The 22,621-nt window shown below is 37.8% G+C and overlaps 1 protein-coding gene across 1 annotated transcript; it reads right to left on the bottom strand.

Annotated features, from left to right (window-relative positions):
• Positions 1–633: 633 nt before the first annotated feature.
• On the bottom strand, positions 634–22,010 carry BIRC3 (baculoviral IAP repeat containing 3). Its single transcript, XM_050758261.1, has 9 exons — positions 21,837–22,010; positions 13,965–17,493; positions 13,763–13,862; positions 11,194–11,272; positions 10,365–10,413; positions 8,523–8,765; positions 3,728–3,982; positions 3,141–3,182; positions 634–3,034 (listed from the first exon to the last, which is right to left on the bottom strand). The coding sequence occupies exons 2-9, from the start codon at positions 14,815–14,817 to the stop codon at positions 2,841–2,843; spliced, it is 1,815 nt and encodes a 604-aa protein (XP_050614218.1). The 5' UTR covers positions 14,818–17,493; positions 21,837–22,010; the 3' UTR covers positions 634–2,840.
• Between the last annotated feature and the right edge of the window lie 611 nt (positions 22,011–22,621).

The following is a 22,621-nucleotide window of genomic DNA, read 5'->3' as shown; positions in this document are numbered from 1 at the left end:
TTTAAAATAGTGAATCTCTTAAACATCACATCTGTTTTGCCTGGAATTTTCTGTCATTCTTATTAGGACATGGTCTTACTATGTTGCCCAGATTAGTCTCGAGCTCCAGGACTCAAATGATCCACCTGCCTTGGCCTCCCAAAGTGCTGGGATTACAAGTGTGAACCATTGCATCTGGTCTTGAATTTTCTTAGTAACATACGTAGTGTCTACTATGATGTGCAAGACAACAAAAGGAGGTGACCTTCACCAGTAGGAGCTGAAGATGGTTAAATCACATTGCCTGTGACCACAAAGGAACTTAATGGCTAATGGTATCAAGTGACATAAGGAAATTAAGAGAAAGGTTGGATGGAAGCTATAATGAGCATGGCTGAAGTATGAAATTAAGCTTGCTGCAAAGTCCTGTATGATCACCCTTATATATTGAGGTTTAAAGCCTATGACTGAAGACCAGGTTGGCTGGTAGGTGGGGTTGGAGGCAATCAAATGGATTAATGCATGTCAAGCACCTGAAAACATCTGACATTTGTTCAACAAATGGAGCTACCATTATTATCTATGGTGATTTATTTTTTCCGAAAAAAAATTTCAAAATAACACTTAGGGAAATAACATATTTGAATAAGTGAGTTGGTTATAATAGCTATTTATTACCAAAATGAGAAATGAACAAAAGTTGTACAGTGAGATGACAAGTTCAAATATTATCTGTAGTATATAAGAACTAGATAAAAAAAAAAAAGTCGCAAAAAGGGTGCCCACTATTTAAATATCCTATACTTGAGTTACAAATCGCCTAAGCACAATTACAAATAATTCAGGGTAGCACCCATGCAGGACACTGGCTAGCATGTGGCTAGCCAGCAGAGCCTCTTAGCAGAGGCAAAATCAATTGCATCTCAAGGAAATAGTCTCCCAGCATCAGAATGAAGAGATGGATTCTTTCCTCCCCTCGCCTCGTCCCTAAATTTTTATAACTCTAGCAGATGTTGGGGCTCAGAAAACCCGAAGTGAAAGCCTCAGAAGCAAAGTTTTCTCTAACGTTATCCTGCCCTCCTGTTTCAGCCTCATTCTCCCCGAAAGCAAGATATAGAAACTTGAATTCCTCTTCCCCAAGGTAGGTCATAGAAACCGGAACCACTTTTCCACAATGCCAGACTTACATCATAAAGATAGTACTCTAATCTTCCCTCACCTATGTAAGAGCTGGCCATAAATAAATTCTCTGACCTACCTTGTTTGATAGTAGGTTATAAGATCCCCATTCCATACAGGCCCTGCCCTGTATCCAGGAGGAAGGAATGCTGCACAGAGACCAAAAAGAATCTGAACAGACAGGCCTTGCTAGGTCCCCAAGCTGAGTCTATTCCCATTAGATCTTTTTTTCCAATCACTGTTCTTCAGGGCTGTCCATTCTTTATCACACCTAAGCATAATAATGCATAGTTTCCCCTGTAATTTTGGGTTTTCATTCTGAAGGCTCCCCGGTCATGTAAAACTTTGGTTAAATACATTTGTTGAGTTTTTCTCTTGTTAACCTGTCTTTTGTTATAGGATTGTCAGCTGTGACCCTTATGAAGGGGTCTTTCCCTTCTGCCCTTACACAGCCATCTGCCCCTACACAGACATCTAGAACTGGTTTAGATGACTGGCCTTTGCCTGTCTTCCCCTGATTTTCCCTGTTACAGTCTTACTTCTAGTCTTAAAGACCTAATACCTCTATAAGAAACAAAGGAGAGAGTTATGACTTGGACATGTTGAGTACCAAAAACGTAATGCAGAGGGGGACATTTTGTTGCACTGACAACATGGAACAGATTTATTTACCAGAACAACCTGTTGGTCCCAAGCATTGCTAACCAGTGTACTTTCTAAGTTTCAGAATTAATACCAAAGAGGTAAGAAAAAAACTCAGACCTTCTTCCAATAGGCGGGGCTGGCATCAGACTTCTTGAATAAATCAATAGACAAATGAATAAACAAACTTACTAAAGGGACTGTTTGATTCTTGTCTCAGGCATTCCATAAAATCCTATAGACTTTATAGTGTCTTGACCCCGTGCTCTGTGTCAATGAAGAAGCATCTTATAGGAAAGAATACAAACTGTAGTTCAATATTTAAGAGGCTTCAAGGAAGTATGGAAAGAGTCTGGGAGTGACTAAACTATCCAACGTCATAGAAATAAAGCTATTAAGAATAAGAGTAATTTTTGTTGCTTTATTAAATTTTTTCTCACAGAATTCTTTATAAAAATACCATGTCCCTAAAATGTCATTCAACATATATGCACACCTTCAATGTATAGGACGCTGATCAAAAAAGACAGAGAAATGTGTCTCCCTGGTGTTTGGTTTTTGTTCTGTTTGTTTTTACAGGCAGGGTCTCAGTATGCTGCCCAGGATGGATTCAAACTCCTGGGCTCAAGTAATCCTCTTGCCTCAGCCTGGGACTACAGGCACACACCACCACATCTGGCTTCATGTTGCCAGTATTAATGCAATGCCAAAATATTCAAAATTCTGAAAGGCAAACTCAAATATCTTAAATTTTACTTCACTTACAATTTCAATAATGCTGAAATGTTGATTGAATATTGTGTTTGTAGTGCTATCTCTTTTTTGTTCATAAGAACAACAGCCTATCATTCTCTTGGTTTCTAAAATGTATGTTCATATGGTTTAGATACATATAGTTATATAAATATGTTACACAAAACAATATTTTTTTGAGTTGTAAATAAATAAAAAATGTTAAGGAACTGAATCAGGATAAAAGTTAAAATTATAATACATTTAATAAATTAATTCTAAAGTTTAGACAAAGTTTTGGTTCTTCTTCATGAAAGAAATGTACGAACTGTACCCTTGATTGTACTCCTGCAAATAGGACACTTTCTTAAAGAAGGAGCACAATCTTTGCATACTACTAGATGACCACAAGGAATAAACACTATGGACACTTCTTTGTCCATACACACTTTACATGTTCTTTCTTCTTGTAATCTCCGCAACTGTTCTTCCACTGGTAGATCTAGAAAGAGGAAAGAATTTTTCATAAAAGGCAATTTGCTTCTTCAATGAAAAAACCAAGAAAATAGACAATGTTTTCTATTGGTTTAAAATATTAATACTATTACCTGAAACATCTTCTGTGGGAATATACTTTATGTCCTGTTGCACTAAGGGAGAAAAAGAAAAAGCATTACTATGACAAATAAGGTTAATATTTAGCTACAGAATATATTTTAAAAATGAACTCTTTAGACTTTGGCCAAATACTCATGTCAAGGCAACAAAAGTCTTTAATCTTTTTATGCAATTAATATCTATAAATTTGATTGAGTTTTTTTTCAAGACAGAGTCTCACTCTGTCACCCAGGCTGGAGTGCAGTGGCACAATCACAGCTCATGGCAGCCTCTATCTCTCAGGTTCAAGCCATCCTCCCACCTCATCCTCCTGAGTAGCTGGGATTACCAGGTGTACGCCATCACAACTAATTTTTTTAAAAAATTTTTGTAGTGATGGGGTCTCGCCATGTTGTCCAGTCTGGTCTCGAACTCCTGGGCTCAAGCAATCCACTTGCCTCAGCCTCCCAAGGTGTTAGGATTACAGGCATGCATCACCACACTCAGCCTGAATTATTTTCAATAATCATAAGTTATTAATAAGATCATATTTTCAATTGACTTAGAAAATTTAAAAAAATAATTTTCTACCACTCACCAAATAAACGCTCATATAACACAGTGTCAGCTTCTTGCAGAGAGTTTCTGAATACAGTGGCTGCAATATTTCCTTTTACTAAAATAGTATCAATCAGTTCTCTTGCTTGTAAAGATGTCTGTGTCTTCTGTTTAATAATATCATGTTCTTGTTCATTAATAATTCTGGCAGTTAGTAGACTATCCAGGATTGGAATTACACAAGTCAAATGTTGAAACAGTGCCATTCTATTCTTCCGGATTAATAATAAATCATCTTTATAAAAAAGAAGACAAACATAAACATATTCAAACACTGCTCACAAACTTCCTTCCAGGCCTACATATGTAACAGAATAAAAACTGTCTTTAATTCATAATCAGTAAGGCATTGATATTGATTGCTAGGTTTAGGGGTATCTCATCTGCTGTGCTTAATAATAATGTTATTATAATTATAATTCAGGGTGCAGTGGCACATGCCTGTAGCACCAGCTACTCAGGAGGCTGAGGTAGGAGGATCACTTGAGCCCTGGAGTCAGAGACCAGACTGGGCAACATAGCAATACCCTGTCTCAAAAAGCTGTAATAATAATAATATAATTAATTATAATTATAGTAAGGACTAACATTTAGTGAGCACTGTGTTAAGAACTTTATACACATTGATTCATTTCATCTTCACAACAGCTCTTTGAGGTAGGTCCAAATAGCCTCATTTAACAAATGAGAAAATGAAGCCACAGTGAGGCAAGTAAGTTGCCAAAGGACACCACAACTAGCAAAAATCAAACTGAGGTAGTCTGGTGTCATGTACTGTGCTTTCAATCATTTTGCAACACTGCTAAGCCTTTAACCAAATGAAACTTAGAACCTATTAAAATTGATGTTTCAATTCAATCTAGGTAAATTAGGGAAAGATAAAATCAAGATAATTAAAACAATTTTTTCTTAAAGTATTCTTCCATAAAATTTCTTTTATTATTTATTTATTCATTTTTAAAACAGAGTCTTGCTCTGTCACCCAGGCTGGAGTGCAGTGGTGTGATCTCAGCTCACTGCAACCTCTACCTCCCAGGTTCATGCTATACTTGTGCCTCAGCCTCCTGAGTAGTTGAGATTACACCCAGCTAATTTTTTGTAGTTTTAGTAGAGACAAGGTTTCACCATGTTGGCCAGCCTGGTCTTGAACTCCTGGCCTCAAGTGATCTGCCCACCTCAGCCTCCAAAGGTGCTGGGATTACAGGTGTGAGCCATTGTGTCCGGCCCATAAAATTTCTTTAAAATTCCAAGTTGAAATTTTAATTATTTCCAGAAATTAGACATATTGCCATTACCTGAATATTGTATAGTAAGCAGGGAAAGGCAGTAACAGCATTTTGAATACTAAACCCTATTTGTCAATGACTACCTTCTTGTCCTACAAGATAACATCTAATTCTCCTTCAAGACCTAGATTTTGTATCCATTGGTAAAACATTTTATATTGTAAAACTGTGATTTTATTATCTCTTTGGAATATAACTTATGAATCTAAGTTTATTAATTTTCATATAGCTTACCATAAGCCTTTATAAAGCTATTTCTAAAAAATAACTAATGACAGAGGCTGAGCTATCTGAAGAACTGTTTTGGGAGAGAGGATGGTTAGATTTTAGATACACTGGCTTTGTCAAGTGATAGGACTCATAAAAAGAACCATTTAAGAAAGAATAAAAAATGGAAAAAAGAAAACATCAAAAATCGAAAACAACAACCAGAAAATAAAGAATTAAAATGGTGCTGCATCAAAAAGACAAGGCTAAAGACATACTTTGAAAATAATTGAAGCTCTGAGAATAAATGAGAAAAGGGTCAGGAGCTAGAATAGTGTCTGGCACAAAGTTAATGCTCCATAAATATCTGTTGAACAAATGAACAACCAAGCCTTAGTTCTATAATTTAAAGAGTAGGAATAGAAAAGTAATAGTGAGGGGGTAGAAGACTTAGAACTTACTATATTTTGTTAAATTATCTATATTAGCAAAGTAGGGATATATCAGAAAATAAAAATATAATGTAAACTTGGTGTTGAAGTATACTGGTTTTTCAATCTAAGATTTATTTTTGCAATTATACCTAATCTAATATAATACATTCTCTGAAATTCTTAAGATTTCTAAAATTTAATTGCTAGTAACTGAGAAAAAGTTTCATTTCAAAGTTGTAGACTATATTCTGGTTTGTAAGTTTGGAAGACTTGAGTATACCTTTGAAGCATATTATTTCCTTCCTTCCTTCGGAAGACTTGAGTATACCTTTGAAGCATATTATTTCCTTCCTTCCTTCCTTCCCTCCTTCCCTTCTTCCCTCCTTCCCTCCTTCCCACCTTCCCTCCTTCCTTCCTTCCTTCCTTCCTTCCTTCCTTCCTTCCTTCCTTCCTTCCTTCCTTCCTTCCTTCCTTCCTTCCTTCCTTCCCTCCTTCCTTCCTTCCTCTCTTTTTTTCTTTCTTTCTTGAGACAGACTCTCACTCTGTGGCCCAGGCTGGAGTGCAGTGGCATATGATCATAGCTCGTTGCAGCCTCAACCTCCCTGGGCTCAAGTGGTCCTCCCACCTCAGACTCCTGAATAGCTGGGACTACAGACACATGCCACCACACCCTGCTAATTTTTGTATTTTTTTTTATACAGACAGGGTTTTGCTATGTTGCCCAGGCTGGTCTCAAACTCCTGGGCTTAAGTGATCTGCCTGCCTCAGCCTCCCAAAGTGCTGTGATTACAGGCGTGAGCCACCACACCCAGCCATGTTATTATTTTATTCTGGGAAAAAATATCTTAAATTGCCTCTTTATTTATATCCTTACTGTTCTTGGGAAACTATAAAGTAATAATTAACCTAAATGTGTTTTCATTCACTCACTCAGAACACAGACTATATGCAGGCACCATACTAGGTAGTAGATATATATATATATAAAACGGTGAGGCAGAAACACTAAGGGCTCTTTTTGACAATGTAAATTATTATATATTGTTGACTTGAAGTCATTTCTGGAGACTTTTCTGATTGTCTTTGAAAGAAATATAAATATTTTATAAGTGGATAGTTTCAGATTTTATGGGGTCTCTCAATGGTTGTGGAGATAAGTGTTCTTTTCTTTGAGCAATTGTTGGCTGGTGACAAATGGCTACCACTAAGAAGGCTACAGGAAGGACATACTTGCCTAATCTTCACAGAGAAAAGAGAACTTGATGAGGCTGGGCAAAGGTTAACTGTGACTGTATTGCTGCTACACTAGTGGTTTATAGACTGAGTAATTCACACTTGGGTGAATGTATGATGCCATGTCACTATTATCTGATAGGTTTGTCCGGGTTGGGTCAGAAAACAAATCCATCTTCATGGGCAGGGTTGGATTTATCCCTAAATGCAATGGACGATCTGACTGTCAATAATCCTATGAAGAAATAGATCCCGGATGGCATTGGACAAGGATAAGGAAAAGTCTTTTTTGTCCTTCTGAACTTTATGAATATTTGGGGGCCTGAGTTTTGATAAAGGAAAATATTACTGGGACATTCCGAGTGATTTGTGTAAACTTGCCAAAGCTACACAGAGATGAACCAGAAGCTAGGCAGAGAGATTTATGAGGATGAGCCCGGGGGCACTAAGAGGGGCCACATCTAGTTGCAGCTGTAAATCGACATTTGTGATATAATTCCCTTCTGTTACCCTTAAGTCTCCAATAAGAGCTTGTTAAAAGTTGCATCTGTTTTTAGCTGTGTTGAAGGGACTTATTGGTCTGGTCCATGCTTGGGAAAGGAGAGATCAGCATTTCTTTTTGTCTAGGACAGAGTGATAACAGCCGTCAAAACAGCCAGATGAGAATGGATGTGCCCAGAAGAGTTTTTGTGAAGGGCAATAGAGAACATAGTAGTGGATAAGGTTAATATGGAAGGACATGAGCAACTTGTCCTAAGAAATTGTGAAACAGTATCCTAGGACTTGCCTAAATAATCGAAGGATGCTCTGAAAGACTCAGTTCTTGTGTGGGCAGGTAGGGGACTTAATAGTAGTTTGCGCATTAATGTATAGTCACAGGCTAAGACATGCTTTTATGTTAACGTTAAAATTAACAATTGTCCAGCCAGGCACGGTGGCTCATGCCTGTAATCCCAGCACTTCGGGAGGCCGAGGCGGGTGGATCACTTGAGGTCAGGAGTTTGAGACCAGTGTGGCCAACATGGAGAAACCCCGTCTCTACTAAAAGTACAAAAATTAGCCTGGCATGATGGCAGGTGCTTGTAGTCCCAGCTAAGGGAGGGAGGCACGGGAATTGCTTGAACCCAGAAGGCAGAAGTTGCGGTGAGTTGAGATCATGCCACTGCACTCCAGCGTGGGTGACAGAGTAAGACTCTGTCTCAAAAAAAAATTAATAATTGTCGCTGATCCCACCCTGATTTACTCCAAAGGGGAGTGAGCAACTAGCCTGAGATTAAAAATGTGCCATGCTGCAACAAGGATTCCATTTTCAAAACCTTAAGAAAAAAAAAAGCGCCATGAATGCATAATTGGACACAGCGTCAGCTATCCAGAGAAAAAATATGAATTAAGGAAAAACAGGAAAAAACACATCATACATTTTCAACTTATGGGCAACTCAAATATATCTGAATATGAATAAATTTTTCAGCATTTGAATTCAGAATACTAAACATGAAAAAAATCTGACTGGATTGAGTATATTTTCAGATATACTAGATGAGTATATTTTCCATAACATGTAGACTGGTATCAAATCCTTATGAAAATAGACTGTATTAATAAATCTACATACTTGATTCTTTTTCCTCAGTTGCTCTTTCTCTCTCCTCTTCCCTCATTTCATCTTCTGCATTGAGTAAGTCTAACACAAGATCACTGATGAGTCTATAATTCTCTCCAGTTGCTAGGATTTTTCTCTGAACCGTGTATTTTACCAGGCTTCTACTAAAGCCCATTTCCACGGCAGCATTAACCACAGGAGTATTCATCATGATTGCATCTTCTGAATGGTCTTCTCCAGGTTCAAAACGAATAACTATATGGAACAAGAATTTAACACATATTAGGATAGCCTGTATATTTCTTAAAAATTAAAATTTGAACTGAAATCAAAAATGTTTTTACAATATTAAAAATGTAAAACCAACAAAATGTATAGGCATTATTTTGTATGAACATTGTTAAATTTAAAATGATATACACGTTCAGTCATCAAAATAGCAACATGAAATATTGTACTTAGATGCAAAATACATATTACCTGTCATAACTGGATATACATATGTGAGCAGGAGAAGGAAACAGAATGGCAGGGATTACTTCCCACTAGAATTGAGATTCTTTTTCCCTATGTTGGATGAACAAATGAGCTTTCAATCAAGAATAATTCACATATTTTTTCAGAGAGGCTCTTATTATACAATATTGCTTCCTTGGAGTTCATTCTCAGAGTGTAATCAGAGTGACTTTTTAAAAACACAAATCTGATTGCGTCACACTTCTTGAATTCTATCAACAATTTCATTGCTCTTAGGATAAAATCCAAAATAGAAATGGCTTACAAGGTCTCATACAATCTGAACCCTGTTTAGCTCTTCAGCCTCATCCCTCGCCACTGTATCATTCGCATTCTGCACTCTAGCCCAGGAGTCACAAACTGATGGCTCTGGTGTCAAATTCTGCCTGCAGTGCTGACCACTCATACAGCTGGCCTGCTTCACTCATTTGTCTATTAGCAACTCCTATTTCTGGCCATATAGAATTTTGTTCAGTTATTCAAAGGTGCCTATTCTCCTTTGTCACTTCGGTCTTTCATGTGCTGTTCTCTCTGCCTGGAATACTCTTTTCTTCCATTTGTCACTCAGTTAACTCCTATTCTTCCCTTGGATTTTCTGCTAAGACAAATATTTCCTCTGGAAAGCCTTTTCTGACCCTCCAAGTCTGGGTTAATTGTCCTATATGCACTCTCATATTACACTTTACTTTTGTTGCAATATCCCTTTCTCCTGTCTGTGTGTTTCTGTGTATCCCGTAGATACATGAGACCAGGAGTTATGTTTATCCTGTTCTCTATTCTTTCCTCAGAACAGGAGATACACAATAAATATATATTGAATTGAATTGAATATGAGATAATGGAGTAGAAGAGCTTGTACAAATGTTAGCTCTATTGCATTTTAGGTTTAAGGCGATGTACAAGTCATGTAACTTTTCTGAGCCTCAGGATCCCTATTTAAAAAGGGGACTAACATGTTCTATCCTTTCCCTTTCACAGAAAGAATATGTGAGCAATCTAATATCATAGTACATCTGTTCTCACACTGGCCCAAGAACAAGGGTTAGGCTAGATGTATGTAGTTTGTTAAAACTATACATGCCTGAGCCCCTCCTTTAGATACTCAGATTTAATTCAGTAGGTCTGAAGTAGAAACTGGAAATCTGTCATATTTTTTAAAGTTCTCCAGGCAACTCTGATATGCACTGAAGTTTGGGAAATACCAACACAGTATATTTGAAAATGCATTCATTGTAAATTATAAATCAATATAAAGGTACGTTACTGTTATCAACTTTCAATCTTAACAGTACCAAATGACTCTATTTAAATGCATTCATTATTATCCATTGCACTTACTTGATGACTCTGCATTTTCATCTTCTGGGCTGTCTGATGTAGATAGCAGCTGCAGAAAAAAAAAATATATATATATAAATTAAAATATAAATCTTATCTTACCCATTGCAATGAAAATGACCCAACAGACATATTTTATTCAATTTATTGCAAACTACTTGCTTACTAGCAAAATAATTTTTTAACCAAAAGCAATATTTCATTTATATTTGATAGTTATTCCCTAGGCCATAAATTAATAGAGTTTCAGTGTGTGTATATAATAACAAATAAAACCCATTTTCATTAAGGCAGGAAAAGGACTGTACCTTTTCAATAATCCATGTGACAATCAATTTTTCTTTCATACACAGGTCTTACCTACCCTGGGTCATTCTTTGGGATAAGTTGGACCCTATATCAGTTTCATTGCTCATGGCTGGAATGGGATTGACCATCCAACTATTAAGTAAGTTATTTGTTTTCCCAAGAAGATTAGAAAAAGCAATAAAATTCTCTTTCTCAGATCTTTTGAAGGAAAATTTATATAGTAAAACTGTTAAATGCTACTATCCCAGTCATTTTTTTCCCAGTTTAATTTATTGCAACTTGATTGAAAAAATGCTTAAAGAGAAACATCACAAGTGTCATTATCAGGAGACTACCATTTATGGATCTATTTTTCTCTAAAGAATAATACTTTCTAAGATCATGCCAGGTTTGATAAGAAAAAGAAAAAGTATTTCTAAAACAATCTTGTCTTTTCATTAAAATAGCACTCTCTGTAATTATCAGAAAGTAATTTCTCTGATGGCAACCAATATTTAAAAAAAGAACTTTCCCTACCTACCTGTTCAAGTAGATGAGGGTAACTGGCTTGAACTTGACGGATGAACTCCTGTCCTTTAATTCTTATCAAGTACTCACACCTAAAATGTAAAGAAAATAAAGTTTGAGGTATTATTTATACCAGTGAAATGAAAATGTAATAAATAAATTTCTCATCTCTAGGTGTTTATTCCATTTCAAATCTGGTTGCTTGCCCCAAATCACAGAATCATTTAAGATCATTTATTCTAAACTTAATGTTACAAGAATAAATAAATCCTAGCTCACTGGGAACTGATTCTATTGTATTGCTTTCAAGAAAAAATTGTTTTCTAAAACTAACCTGTAAGTATCCTATGATAGGATCCAAATTTTTTGTGTGAATTTTTAATTGTTTTGTAAGATGCTTCTCATGACAGTTAACATTTTTCATACAGGTTGAATGTCTTACAAAATTAATATTTTTATATTTGCCAAGAAATATTATGCTTCTGCTAATTTTTTTTTTTTTTAAGACAGAGTCTCACTCTGTCACCCAGGCTGGAGTGCAGTGGGATGATCTCAGTTCACTGTAACCTCTGCCTCCCGGGTTCAAGTGATTCTCGTACCTCAGCCTCCAGTGTAGCTGGGATTGCAGGTGCCTGCCACCACGCCCGGCTAATTTTTGCATTTTTAGTGGAGATGGGGTTTTACCATGTTGCCACACTGGTCTCGAATTCCTGACCTCAAGCGATCCTCCTGCCTCAGCCTCCCAAAGTGCTGGGATTACAGGCATGAGCCACTGCACCCGACCACTTCAGCTAATTTTGAAAAGCACTAAGTGTTTATCTTAATTTGGGCAGGACTAATCCAGCCATTTGTAGACTGGATATTTCAAATGAGTATAAACATACATATAATCAATTTACTTTTAATATATTGTGAAGTATAAATATTTCAAATGAGTATAAACATACATATAATCACTTTACTATTCATTTAGCATATAGAGAATGATCAGAGATATTGTAGTGAAAGGCAGGTTGATATAAGCAAGAGGAAGGCGATTACTAGTAATCTACCAAGGCTCAAGTGGACAAGGGTCAGGAGCCTCTCAGTCTACTGAGGTCAAGTAAGTCCATCTCTCCTCAGAGCTCTTAGCTACTCTCTTCAAGTCTTCTAAGATTCTTGAAAACACACTAATGTTGGCTGGGCGTGGTAGCACTTCAAACTCCTGAGGTTAGGAGTTTGAGACCAGCCTGCACAACATGGTGAACCCCCGTCTCTACTAAGAATACAAAAATTAGCTGGGCATGCTAGCATATATCTGTAGTCCCAGCTACTAGCAAGGCTGAGGCGTGAGAATTGCTTGAACCCAACCGGCGGAGGTTGCAGTGAGCTGAGATCACACCACTGCACTCCAATCTGGGCAACAGAGCCAGGCTTCATCTCAAAAAAAAAAAAAAAAAAAAAAAAAAAAAAGAGAAAAAAAAGGAATCAAAATAAGTTAAGATGCCACATTTATTAATCAATATTAACCCATTTCCCCATTTGGAAAAAAACAGTGCAGCTTGTCGCCAGTGCAGTATTCTCAGGGCAAATGGGAAACGAGCTGAATAATAGCAAAAGTTTTGATCATGAAAAAATGTAATTTTAGGCCACATGATTTAGATGAAAAAGGAGAATGTGAAAAAAGTATTTTGAAGCTGGTATTTTAGTTTGTACATTAAGTTTCTTACCCACATGATAAAAACCCACACTTGCAAGCTGATCCGGATTAATTAGAACGCTAGGCGGCCAGTTAAACAATCAAAAGGGTAACATATCACATTAAAATGCTGTGTGGCAATTAAAACACATGAGATGAGACTATACTTACCCTGATTTAGTATTGTAACCTGCCTGGCATTTCTAAACCCCTCTTTGTTCTTTTTATTGATTGTACTTATTTTCCAACATGCTCTATAACTTATTCAAGTTTTTATTAATTGTCTGTTCTCTCCTGCTATAATACAAACTTAGGCGACCAGGGGTCTTTGTTTTGTTCAACTGATTTTATGCACCCAGAACAATGCCTGGCAATAGGTGATCAATTGTTATTGAATACTGAATGAATGGAAATATATCCAAGACATATGTTGACTGAAAAAACTTCAAAACTAAATAGAATATTTAATTTATGTAAAATTGTGTACATTTATTTCTATATGGATATTTATTTCTATATGTATATGTATTGTATACATTTATTTCTTTATGTCTGGAGCGATGTTCACTAAAATGGTAACCATGTTCATCCTTAGGTGGTAAGATTTCTGGACAGTTTAATTTTCTTTCTCTGTACTTTTCTACAATGTGTGACTTTGTTTTTATAATGAGCATGTATTATTTAAATATATATATTTCTTTAAAAATTAAACAAAAATCCCCAAATATATTTCTTCATTAAGTCCATCAAAACTTTTTAAGTATTTTGCTAAGTAATCCATCCTAAACTTATTCACAAATATATATTTGGAACGGAGTAAAGTAACAGCTGATTTAAGGTAAACACATATAAGCAATCTCATGATAATCACAAGAATTTGCAAAGAGAATTTCAAAACAATTACCTTGGAAACCACTTGGCATGTTCCACCCATGGATCATCTCCAGATTCCCAACACCTGAGTCCACCATCACAGCAAAAGCATTTGACATCATCACTGTTACCTAAAATTAATTTTGGACCAAAACATGAATACACATAATTTGCCCACTGAAATGTATAAAATGAAATGTATTTTTTTTAAATTAGCAGATTCAGTTTCTTACCCACATAATAAAAACCCGCACTTGCAAGCTGCTCAGGATTAACTAGAACACTAGAGGGCCAGTTAAAGAATGTTTTAAAGCGGGCTGCATGTGTCTGCATGCTCAGATTAGAAACTGTGTATCTCGAAGTGTCTTGAAGCTGATTTTCGATAAATGGGCATTTGGGAAAATGTCTCAGGTGTTCTGACATTGCATTATCCTTCGGTTCCCAGTTGCTCAATTTTCCGCCACAGGCAAAGCAAGCCACTCTGTCTCCAGGTCCAACGTAGTAAAAGCCTGCTTTTGCCAGATCTGTTGGCGACAGAAAAGTCAATGGCCACGTCTGAAAAGTAAGTAATCTGGCTTTTTCATTATTCATTGCACAGTGGTAGGAACTTCTCATCAAGGCAGAAAAATCTTGATTTGCTCTGGAGTTTACAGGATTTGATGGAAAGCTTGAATAAGAGCCACTGAAATATCCACTGTTTTCTGTACCCGGAAGTAATGAATGTGTGGAATTTGTTACTGAAGAAGGAAAAGCAGGCTGAGAGGTAGCTTCCGAGTTGTTAACTGAATTTAGACTCTGAACGAATCTGCAGCTAGGATACAACTTTTTATGCTTTTCAACAGGACTGTCTCCTCTTTTCCAGTTATCCAGCATCAGGCCGCAACAGAAGCATTTGACCTTGTCATTCACACCAGTGTAATAGAAACCAGCGCGAGCAAGACTCCTTTCTGAGACAGGAACCCCAGCAGGAAAAGTGGAATACGTAGACATTCGGTACAGTTCACATGACAAGTCGTATTTCAGTTCAAACGTGTTGGCACTTTTCATCAAATTTGATAAGAATATGCTATTTTCTACTATGTTCATGATGAAATGAATGGGGAAGAAAAGGGACTAGCCTTTCTCTGGGGAGGTAGTTTTGTGCATGGCTTTGCTTTTATTAGTTTTAATACTAGGTTGAAAAGCCAAAATGAAAAAATTTTTAATTATTTTTATTTCTATGCATTTAGAGTTTCAACATGGAAAGATTCTAAATCCTATACTGATACATTTTAAGGAAGAAATACACAATTGCACCTTTGTATAATCTTTATACATACAATGTAAACATGATGCTACAGAGTAAGCTGTGCTGAAGATTAAAACCCTTCTCAGAAGAGTAAAGTGTATTAGGCCATCAGGATGCCAGTTAATGGCAGGCATCTCCACAGGTAGGTCAACTTCTCCAGGCTACTAGAATGTTTCAGTGGCATTCAATCAATCTGAAGATGTAATGTGTGACTCATGAAGCTTCTTTACATGGTGGAAAGCTCTGCTCTCAAGTGTTTCACAGTAAAAATATTCAGAATATGTTTATTTTGCTTTTTGGAAATTGTGAAATTTAGTAGCCAGGAAAAAAAAGCATAACACCTACCTCAAAGGAGGAAAAGAATACATTACCATATTTCACTAAATTCTAAGATGGCTATTTTAAAACTTCTGTTATCAAGAAGTATTTTATAATTAATGGCATATCATATTTTAATTAGCAGCACTTTTATTTCTTAGAGGTACATACAATAATGGTATGATTTACAATTGAAGACATTTTGAATTCAATGAAATATGGTATATCCCAAATTTTTCTCCAATTAGTCATATTTTTCTTTCTACAATCCTTCTAATAAGGAGAACAAAACAATCTAAAATTTCTCTCCAGATAAAGAGCTTTACTAATAACAGGACTGGCTAACGCTCTTAAAATCTGTTTTCAATATGTATTAAATAATAGTTATTTCCCATAGATCATCAGGAATATAATTGCTTAAGCATAATGATACTATTAGATCTTATGCAATTAAATATTCTATTTAAAATAAATCATCAGAGATTAATGTGTTTGTTCATTTGGTCTTTTGGACTCAGCTTCATGCTGTTGAAGCAACTCAGTGTTAACATTTTTTTATTCTAAGAGTATACTTGGCTAGAACACCGAAATGTCCTCTATAATTATGGTAGACAACAGGTGCTGCAAAAAAGGGACTCTGCCGAAACTACCAATAACAAAACTGAACTTCATTGCTATATTCAGGTTATTTTTGGAAAAACAGAATCATGATATATATTGCATTCCCTTGGTTAAAAAATTTCTTAAGATAATTTAGATATGGCTGTAAAATAAGACCTTTCAAAGATTTTTTTAAAAATTTTTATCCCCCTTAAAGAACTAACATTGTAGAGTTATTCAACTTATCACCTACTGAAAACATTTTTGAACTTTTGTTTTTCTATATGTTTCTGAAGCCAACATCCAATCTACTCTGATAGTGGATTTATTTTTTAAAACAGTCAAAAGTTACCAAATGCCATGTATAGGCTAAGATGAATAATCAAATGGCATCAATGTAGTTTTGGTCAGAAATTATTTCATGGATAGCATACCTTGAACCAGAATTTATCGTGACAAAAAAAAATTAAATTTACCATTTCAACAGCGAGACCTTGTCAAAATTCAGAATTTCTCAGTTATGACTTCCTAGCCATTAGTAAAGAGGTTCTGAGTCAGTAATACTAGCAATGACCAATAAGAAAGTCATTGTGGCTTTTTTTTTTTCCACCAGTGATTTGCAAGCATGGTTTCCTGGATCTCAGAGATGTTGGACTTTTTGACTGCAGACTTCAATGGTTTGTTTCCAGGTGGCAGGAGAAACATCACATCTCATTACCGATAATTATTTCCCTCAAAGGTAAGTAATTGTATCTAACTTCAATATTCCTTTCCCTGGCCAAAAATTTTACACATTGTCATAAAAATCTTCTTTGTATTCATCACTGTCTTTATATTATTTTTCTTTCTAAATTTCTTCATTTCCTAAGATGTAACCTTCAACCATCACTCTCATCCTCATCATTCTCAGAGGTAACAGCCCACTTAAACACACTTTTGGACTTTTAAAATATCAATGGCCTTATAAATAACTGGATAATTTCTTGACCAATCATCACATTTATCTTTTTACTTCCTCTAAATTTGTTGCACCTATCAAAACGCTTTGTTCTTGATTTTTCTTTGTCACTGTAGAAGTATTTTAATGTGTCAAAGCTTTCATCTGCATATTTCTTTAGTTTGCAGAGGATTTATTATTAGCTTTTTGTTCAACGTAAGTGTCACTCATTTTAAAATCTTTCCCAAACACCGGTACTGTTTCTATTCTACATAATAGGAGAATATGCCAGTAGGAGATTGCCTGGCCAACTCTGAAAAAAATGCTTTAACAATATGCCCCAGCTAGGATCACTTCTCCTTTACTTCCACAAATCAAATTCAAAATCAGACTCATTATAGTTACACCTTATATAACTCGATCATGTTTATAAAATTAGCATTCTTTGGATAGTAAAACACCAGTCAACTACTTAATTTGTTTACCCATGCACAAAACTACCTCCCGAGATTAGACTAAGTCCCTTTAAGGATTTTAGGTCTCCATTTTGAGATGTTTTGATTTATAGAAGAAACTGAAAAAAAAAATCTAGAAGAAGTTGTTTTCCTCCTTTGTAAACCTGTTCAAAAACAAACAAACAAAAAGACAGTTTTAAAAGTCAAACAATTCATAGATGGAACACAATGACTTTTTTAAAAAACATTTTCTCCAAAATAGAGCACTAATAATTACTGATCGTTTACCATGTATCAGGTGCTTTACTAGTCACTGTAGAGGCCAAAAAGAGATTTAAAAAAACAGAGGTCTCTGCCTGGTGCAGTGGCTCACGCCTGTAATCCCAGCACTTTGGGAGGCCAAGGCAGGTGGATCACTTGGGGTCAGGAGTTCGAAACCAGCCTGGCCAACCTGGTGAAACCCCATCTCTACTAAAAATACAAAAATTAGCTGGGTGTGGTGGTGCACGCCTGTAATCCCAGCTACTCAGGAGGTTGAGGCAGGAGAATCGTTTGAGCCTGGGAGGTGGAGGTGGCAGTGGGCCGAAATAGCGCCACTGCACTCCAACCTGGGTGACACAGCAAGACTCTGTCTCAAAAATAAAATAAAATAAAACCTAGAGGTTTCAAACTGGAAGACATATCATGTTTGGCTTACATAGAATTGCATTATAGTACTTTACTAATTTTTTATTTTTATTTTGAAATTTATTTATACTTAGAGAAAACTTACAAAAATGACACAGTTTCTGCATACTCTGCACTTAGCTTCCCCAAAGCTAACATCTTACCTAATTACAGTGCAATTAAAGAAACCAGAAAATTTACATTGTACCATGCTGTGGATTAATCTACATGCCTCATTTGAATTTAATCCAGTTTCCAAATCCATTTGGAAATAGTATGGACCACAGTATTTTTAAATCTTACCGTTAATTGCCAACATTTTTAAATGTAAGAGACTTCCCATCACATTCTAGATTCCAAGCTTCTCTTGGAAAATCAAAAGATCTAGCAACACTGGGTCTATAGTCCTTCAGGGCAGCTAGAGCTGAGCAGCAGCTGTGCCCTTTAGAGAGGGAACCTGTTCTCTTTGATTCCCTGATACTGGGACTGACTGTTCTGGTAGTCTCCGCTAACAATAACAGTCTAGCAATAACAGACTGTTGCCATTTGTCATTGAACAGGCACTATTGTTTTTCTTACAGCAGAATTATGAGGAAAGTGAAATCAGTGTAACATGTGTCTATCAAAAGTAACAAAAATGAAAAGTAGAAGAAGGACATATGTTTCCAGAAAAATAGGAGAACTTTTGTCTTTGTGAAAAGGAAGGATATTCCTTCATATCAAATATGCAAACAGAGTATGCTTTCATTTAAAAGAGACATCCCACAAGCTCTCATGCCATGGCTCACACCTGTAATTCCAGCACTTTGGGAGGCCAAGGTAGACGGATTGCTTGAGCCCAGGAGTTTGAGACCAGCCTTAAACTGGGTGACCTGGCAAAACCCCATCTCTACAAAAATACCTCAAAAATTAGCCAGACATGGTGGCACATGCCTGTGATCCCAGCTACTTGGGAGGCTGAGACAGGAGGTTCACTTGAGCCCATGAGGCAGAGGTTGCAGTGTGAGACTGCATCACTGCACTCCAGCCTGGGTGTGCAGAGCAAGACCCTGTCTCAAAAAATAAAAATTAAAAAAAAAGAAAGAAAGAAAGAAAAAAGAAAAAGAGAGACTCAGAGTTTTTCTCATTTATATCACCTCCATTTGAGTTTGCAAACCCCTTACACAAATCTTATCCCAAAGAAGCTTTAGGTCAGGCGTGGTGGCTCACGCCTGTAATCCCAGCACTTTGGGAGGCCAAGGCAAGCAGATGACTTGAGATCAGGAGTTTGAGACCAGGCTGGCCAACATGGTGAAACCCTGTCTCTACTAAAAATACAAAAAAAATTCGTCAGGTGTGGTGGCACGCACCTGTAGTTCCAGCTACTCAGGAGACTGAGGTAGGAGAATCACTTGAACCCAGAAGGTGGAGGTTGCAGTGAGCCAAGATCATGCCACTGCACTCCAGCCAGGTATATATTTGTGGAAATTCAGGCAACAACTATACAATAAATATACAAAAATATGCCAAGATGTCAACCCCAGATCACTTCAGCCTCTGTCCTAACAATTTCCAACACCTAGATGCAGCCCTGCAGACTGGGACCAGCATCACTTAAGACTCCTTTGCCACCCCTTAGCAATTCCTTTTCGCCCTGCTCAGCCCCCTAGCCCACTGCCCTATGCACCCTTCTAAACCTTCAACACCTTCCTCAGATTTCTCCACTGCACTCCATCTCATTTTCAGTCCATTGCTTTGCCTTCTATTTCTCAAAGAAAAGAGATATCCTTGAGCAGGAACCGCCTCACATTCTCATATCCAAGCCTTTTTGGCTCACAACCTACTTGCTGCCTCAGTTAAAGACTTGCCCCCTTATGGGATCCTAAACTCTCCTACTGCCTCAGAAATCTTGTTCTTAATCCCATCTCCCTCATTGCTTCAACTCTCATTCCTCTCACTCTCAACTGGCCCTTTTCCTTCCACATAACAACCATGCTTAAATCTATCTCAACTCTCAAATGAAAGAAATTTTTAAAATTCTCTTTCGGCCAGGTGCGGTGGCTCATGCCTGTAATGCCAGCGCTTCAGGAGGCTGAGGCGGGTGGATCACAAGGTCAGGAGATCAAGGCCATCCTGGCTAACACGGTGAAACCCCATCTCTACTAAAAAGAAATGCAAAAAATTAGCCAGGCATGGTGGTGTGCACCTTTACTACCAACTACTTGGGAGGCTGAGGAAGGAGAATCGCTTGAACCCAGGAGGCAGAGGTTGCAGTGAGCTGAGACTGCGCCACTGTACTCCAGCCTGGGTGACACAGTGAGACTCCGTCTAAAAAAAAAAAAAAAATCCCCTTTCAACCCCACTTCCCACTGTAGCAACTACCCTGTATCGCCCCTTCCCTTCATAGCCAAGCAAACTGGACATGTGTGTACGGTTAATGTCTCCATTTTCCCTCTCCCATTTACTCATTAAGTGAGCATCACTTAAAACTGCTCTCAGTATTAATAACACCAATGGTTTTTTTGCCAAAACAAATGGAAATGTTTGCATCTGACATTGGGGCACACTTCCTCTTAGAAATGTCCCATTCCCTGGGCTTCTCTGATACCAAGCTCTTGGGATTCTTCTTTCATTTCTAGTGGCTCCTTCTCAGATTGGCTCAGTCCCCAACCTTTCGTCTTCTGACTCTTCCATTTAACCTACCAAGAAAGCAACCTCCCCAATCCCAGGGCTGTTGGGCATCCCTACCCTTTGGGCACGCGGCACATCCATTTCTATGACACTGGAGGGCAAGTGTGCCTTTTCTTTCTGCCTCCCCCTAGACAGTAAGGTATTTTAGAACCGCAGCTATTAATATGTTTCATCTCTGTACCTGCCCTCCCACTCATAGCATCTGCAGAGCTTGGCATACAGGGTAGACACAAAGACTTCCCGTTGAAGAAATAAATGTTAGCAAATGTGACTGAGCCCCGAGTGACCACAGTACTTCTATCAATTTTACATTAATGACCACAGAGTCTACTCAGTGATTGATTAGGATCAGGCTTTGGAGTCAGACATCTGGGGTGCTCAGTACCAAGCAGCCCGGTAACCAGAAGCATGACGTTGCACAAGTAAATCTCCAAGAGCCTCAGTTTCCTCACTGTCAAATGGAGATAATTCTGCTCCTTAAGATTATGATAATTAAACGTGAAAAATACATGTAAATTCTTCAGAGAGAAACCTAGCATATAGCAGGTAGCAGTACTTAATGTTAGCAATACATAATAGCAAATAAAGTCAATAGTTAATATTATTGTTACATTAGCATCAGGTACATGCCTTCGACACTGTATTGATCAGAGTAAGAGCACTTCTGGGTTTCCATGCTGATCACCAGGAAGACAACCAAAAACTGCTGTCTTCCTACCACAGGTTGGAAACATGCCTCCATTTGCTCATTAAACACTTTCCTTCCTTCCTGTGCCAGAGCTCTGTGTTAGGCTCGGTCCTGAAATTTATTTGGCACCTGCAAAGGCCCAGTGATAACTCTTGGCAACCGAATCAAAATGACACAGCTGCACAATTCCACTGGCTCACTCCAAAGGTAAAATAGAAATTGAGCACCTGGAACCTATCTAGAGCCTGCCTTTGGGCCCTGACGTTTGATAACTGCGCCCCACCCACTGACTCTCAACCTCTGCAGCGCTCTAGCCCTGAGCGCCCCTCGGCCACCCGCTGGCACACCTCTTACCCCAGGGGAGGCGCGCGCGCGCACGCACACACACAAACACACAAGCACACAGCAGCCTTCCTCGCCCACCTGCTGCCCGCGCGCACACACACACACACACACACGCACACCCCAGCCTTCCTCGCCCACCTGCTGCCTAGAGGCCGACGACGCATGCACCAGCAAGGACAAGCCCAGTCTTTTCAAGCGACACCTGTCGCCCTGCCTGTTCCGTGCGGAGGGCGCGAGTCTCACGCTGTCTTTTAAATGCGTCACCCAAATCCCCACCCCTACCCGTAGCAGGCGTTCCGCACTCCTCCCAGTGGTTTGCATGTGCACTGGTGCTTTCCTTTTAGGACTTAGGGGAACTCCAGGGGTAATAACCACAGACACTTCCTCTTAATCAGTGGCCTGGCAAACCCGCTCGGGGATTTCCATGACCCAAAAGCATGACTTTTAACCGTGGCCTATCTGCGCGGCATTTACTGAAAGACATTTGCTTCATTGCTCGTGGGCCAGAGGAAATCTTGATAACAACCCATACAGAGAGGACGGTCATTGCTCAGCCTGCCTGGAAAAGGTCAATATGCCCTATTCACCCTCCATCTGCCATACACTTTACACGTAAAAAGGTTCGGGTTTTCAATCTTCTACTATAGCTGCAGAAGTCCAGCATTAAAAAAAAAAAAATCGAAACTTTGTGAAATCTTTCTATTTATTTTTACTTTTTGTTCTGATCAAGAAAGTAAGAGGTGAAAGGAAATGTAGGGGTATGTGAAAAAAATCATGCAGTTCTCCTTTGCAGTTTATTTTTACCATTTTAAAGATTGAAATTGCTTTATTAATTTTCTGTATTGAAATACTTTTTGTTTTGTTTGGTGAGTTTTGGGTTGTTTTTTTTTTTTAATAAGTATGGTGGAGTTGGCTACTTAAAA

Source organism: Macaca thibetana, chromosome 14 (assembly GCF_024542745.1).
Source record: "Macaca thibetana thibetana isolate TM-01 chromosome 14, ASM2454274v1, whole genome shotgun sequence".
Classification (NCBI taxonomy): domain Eukaryota; kingdom Metazoa; phylum Chordata; class Mammalia; order Primates; family Cercopithecidae; genus Macaca; species Macaca thibetana.
This window is presented reverse-complemented; position numbering and strand designations above follow the sequence as displayed.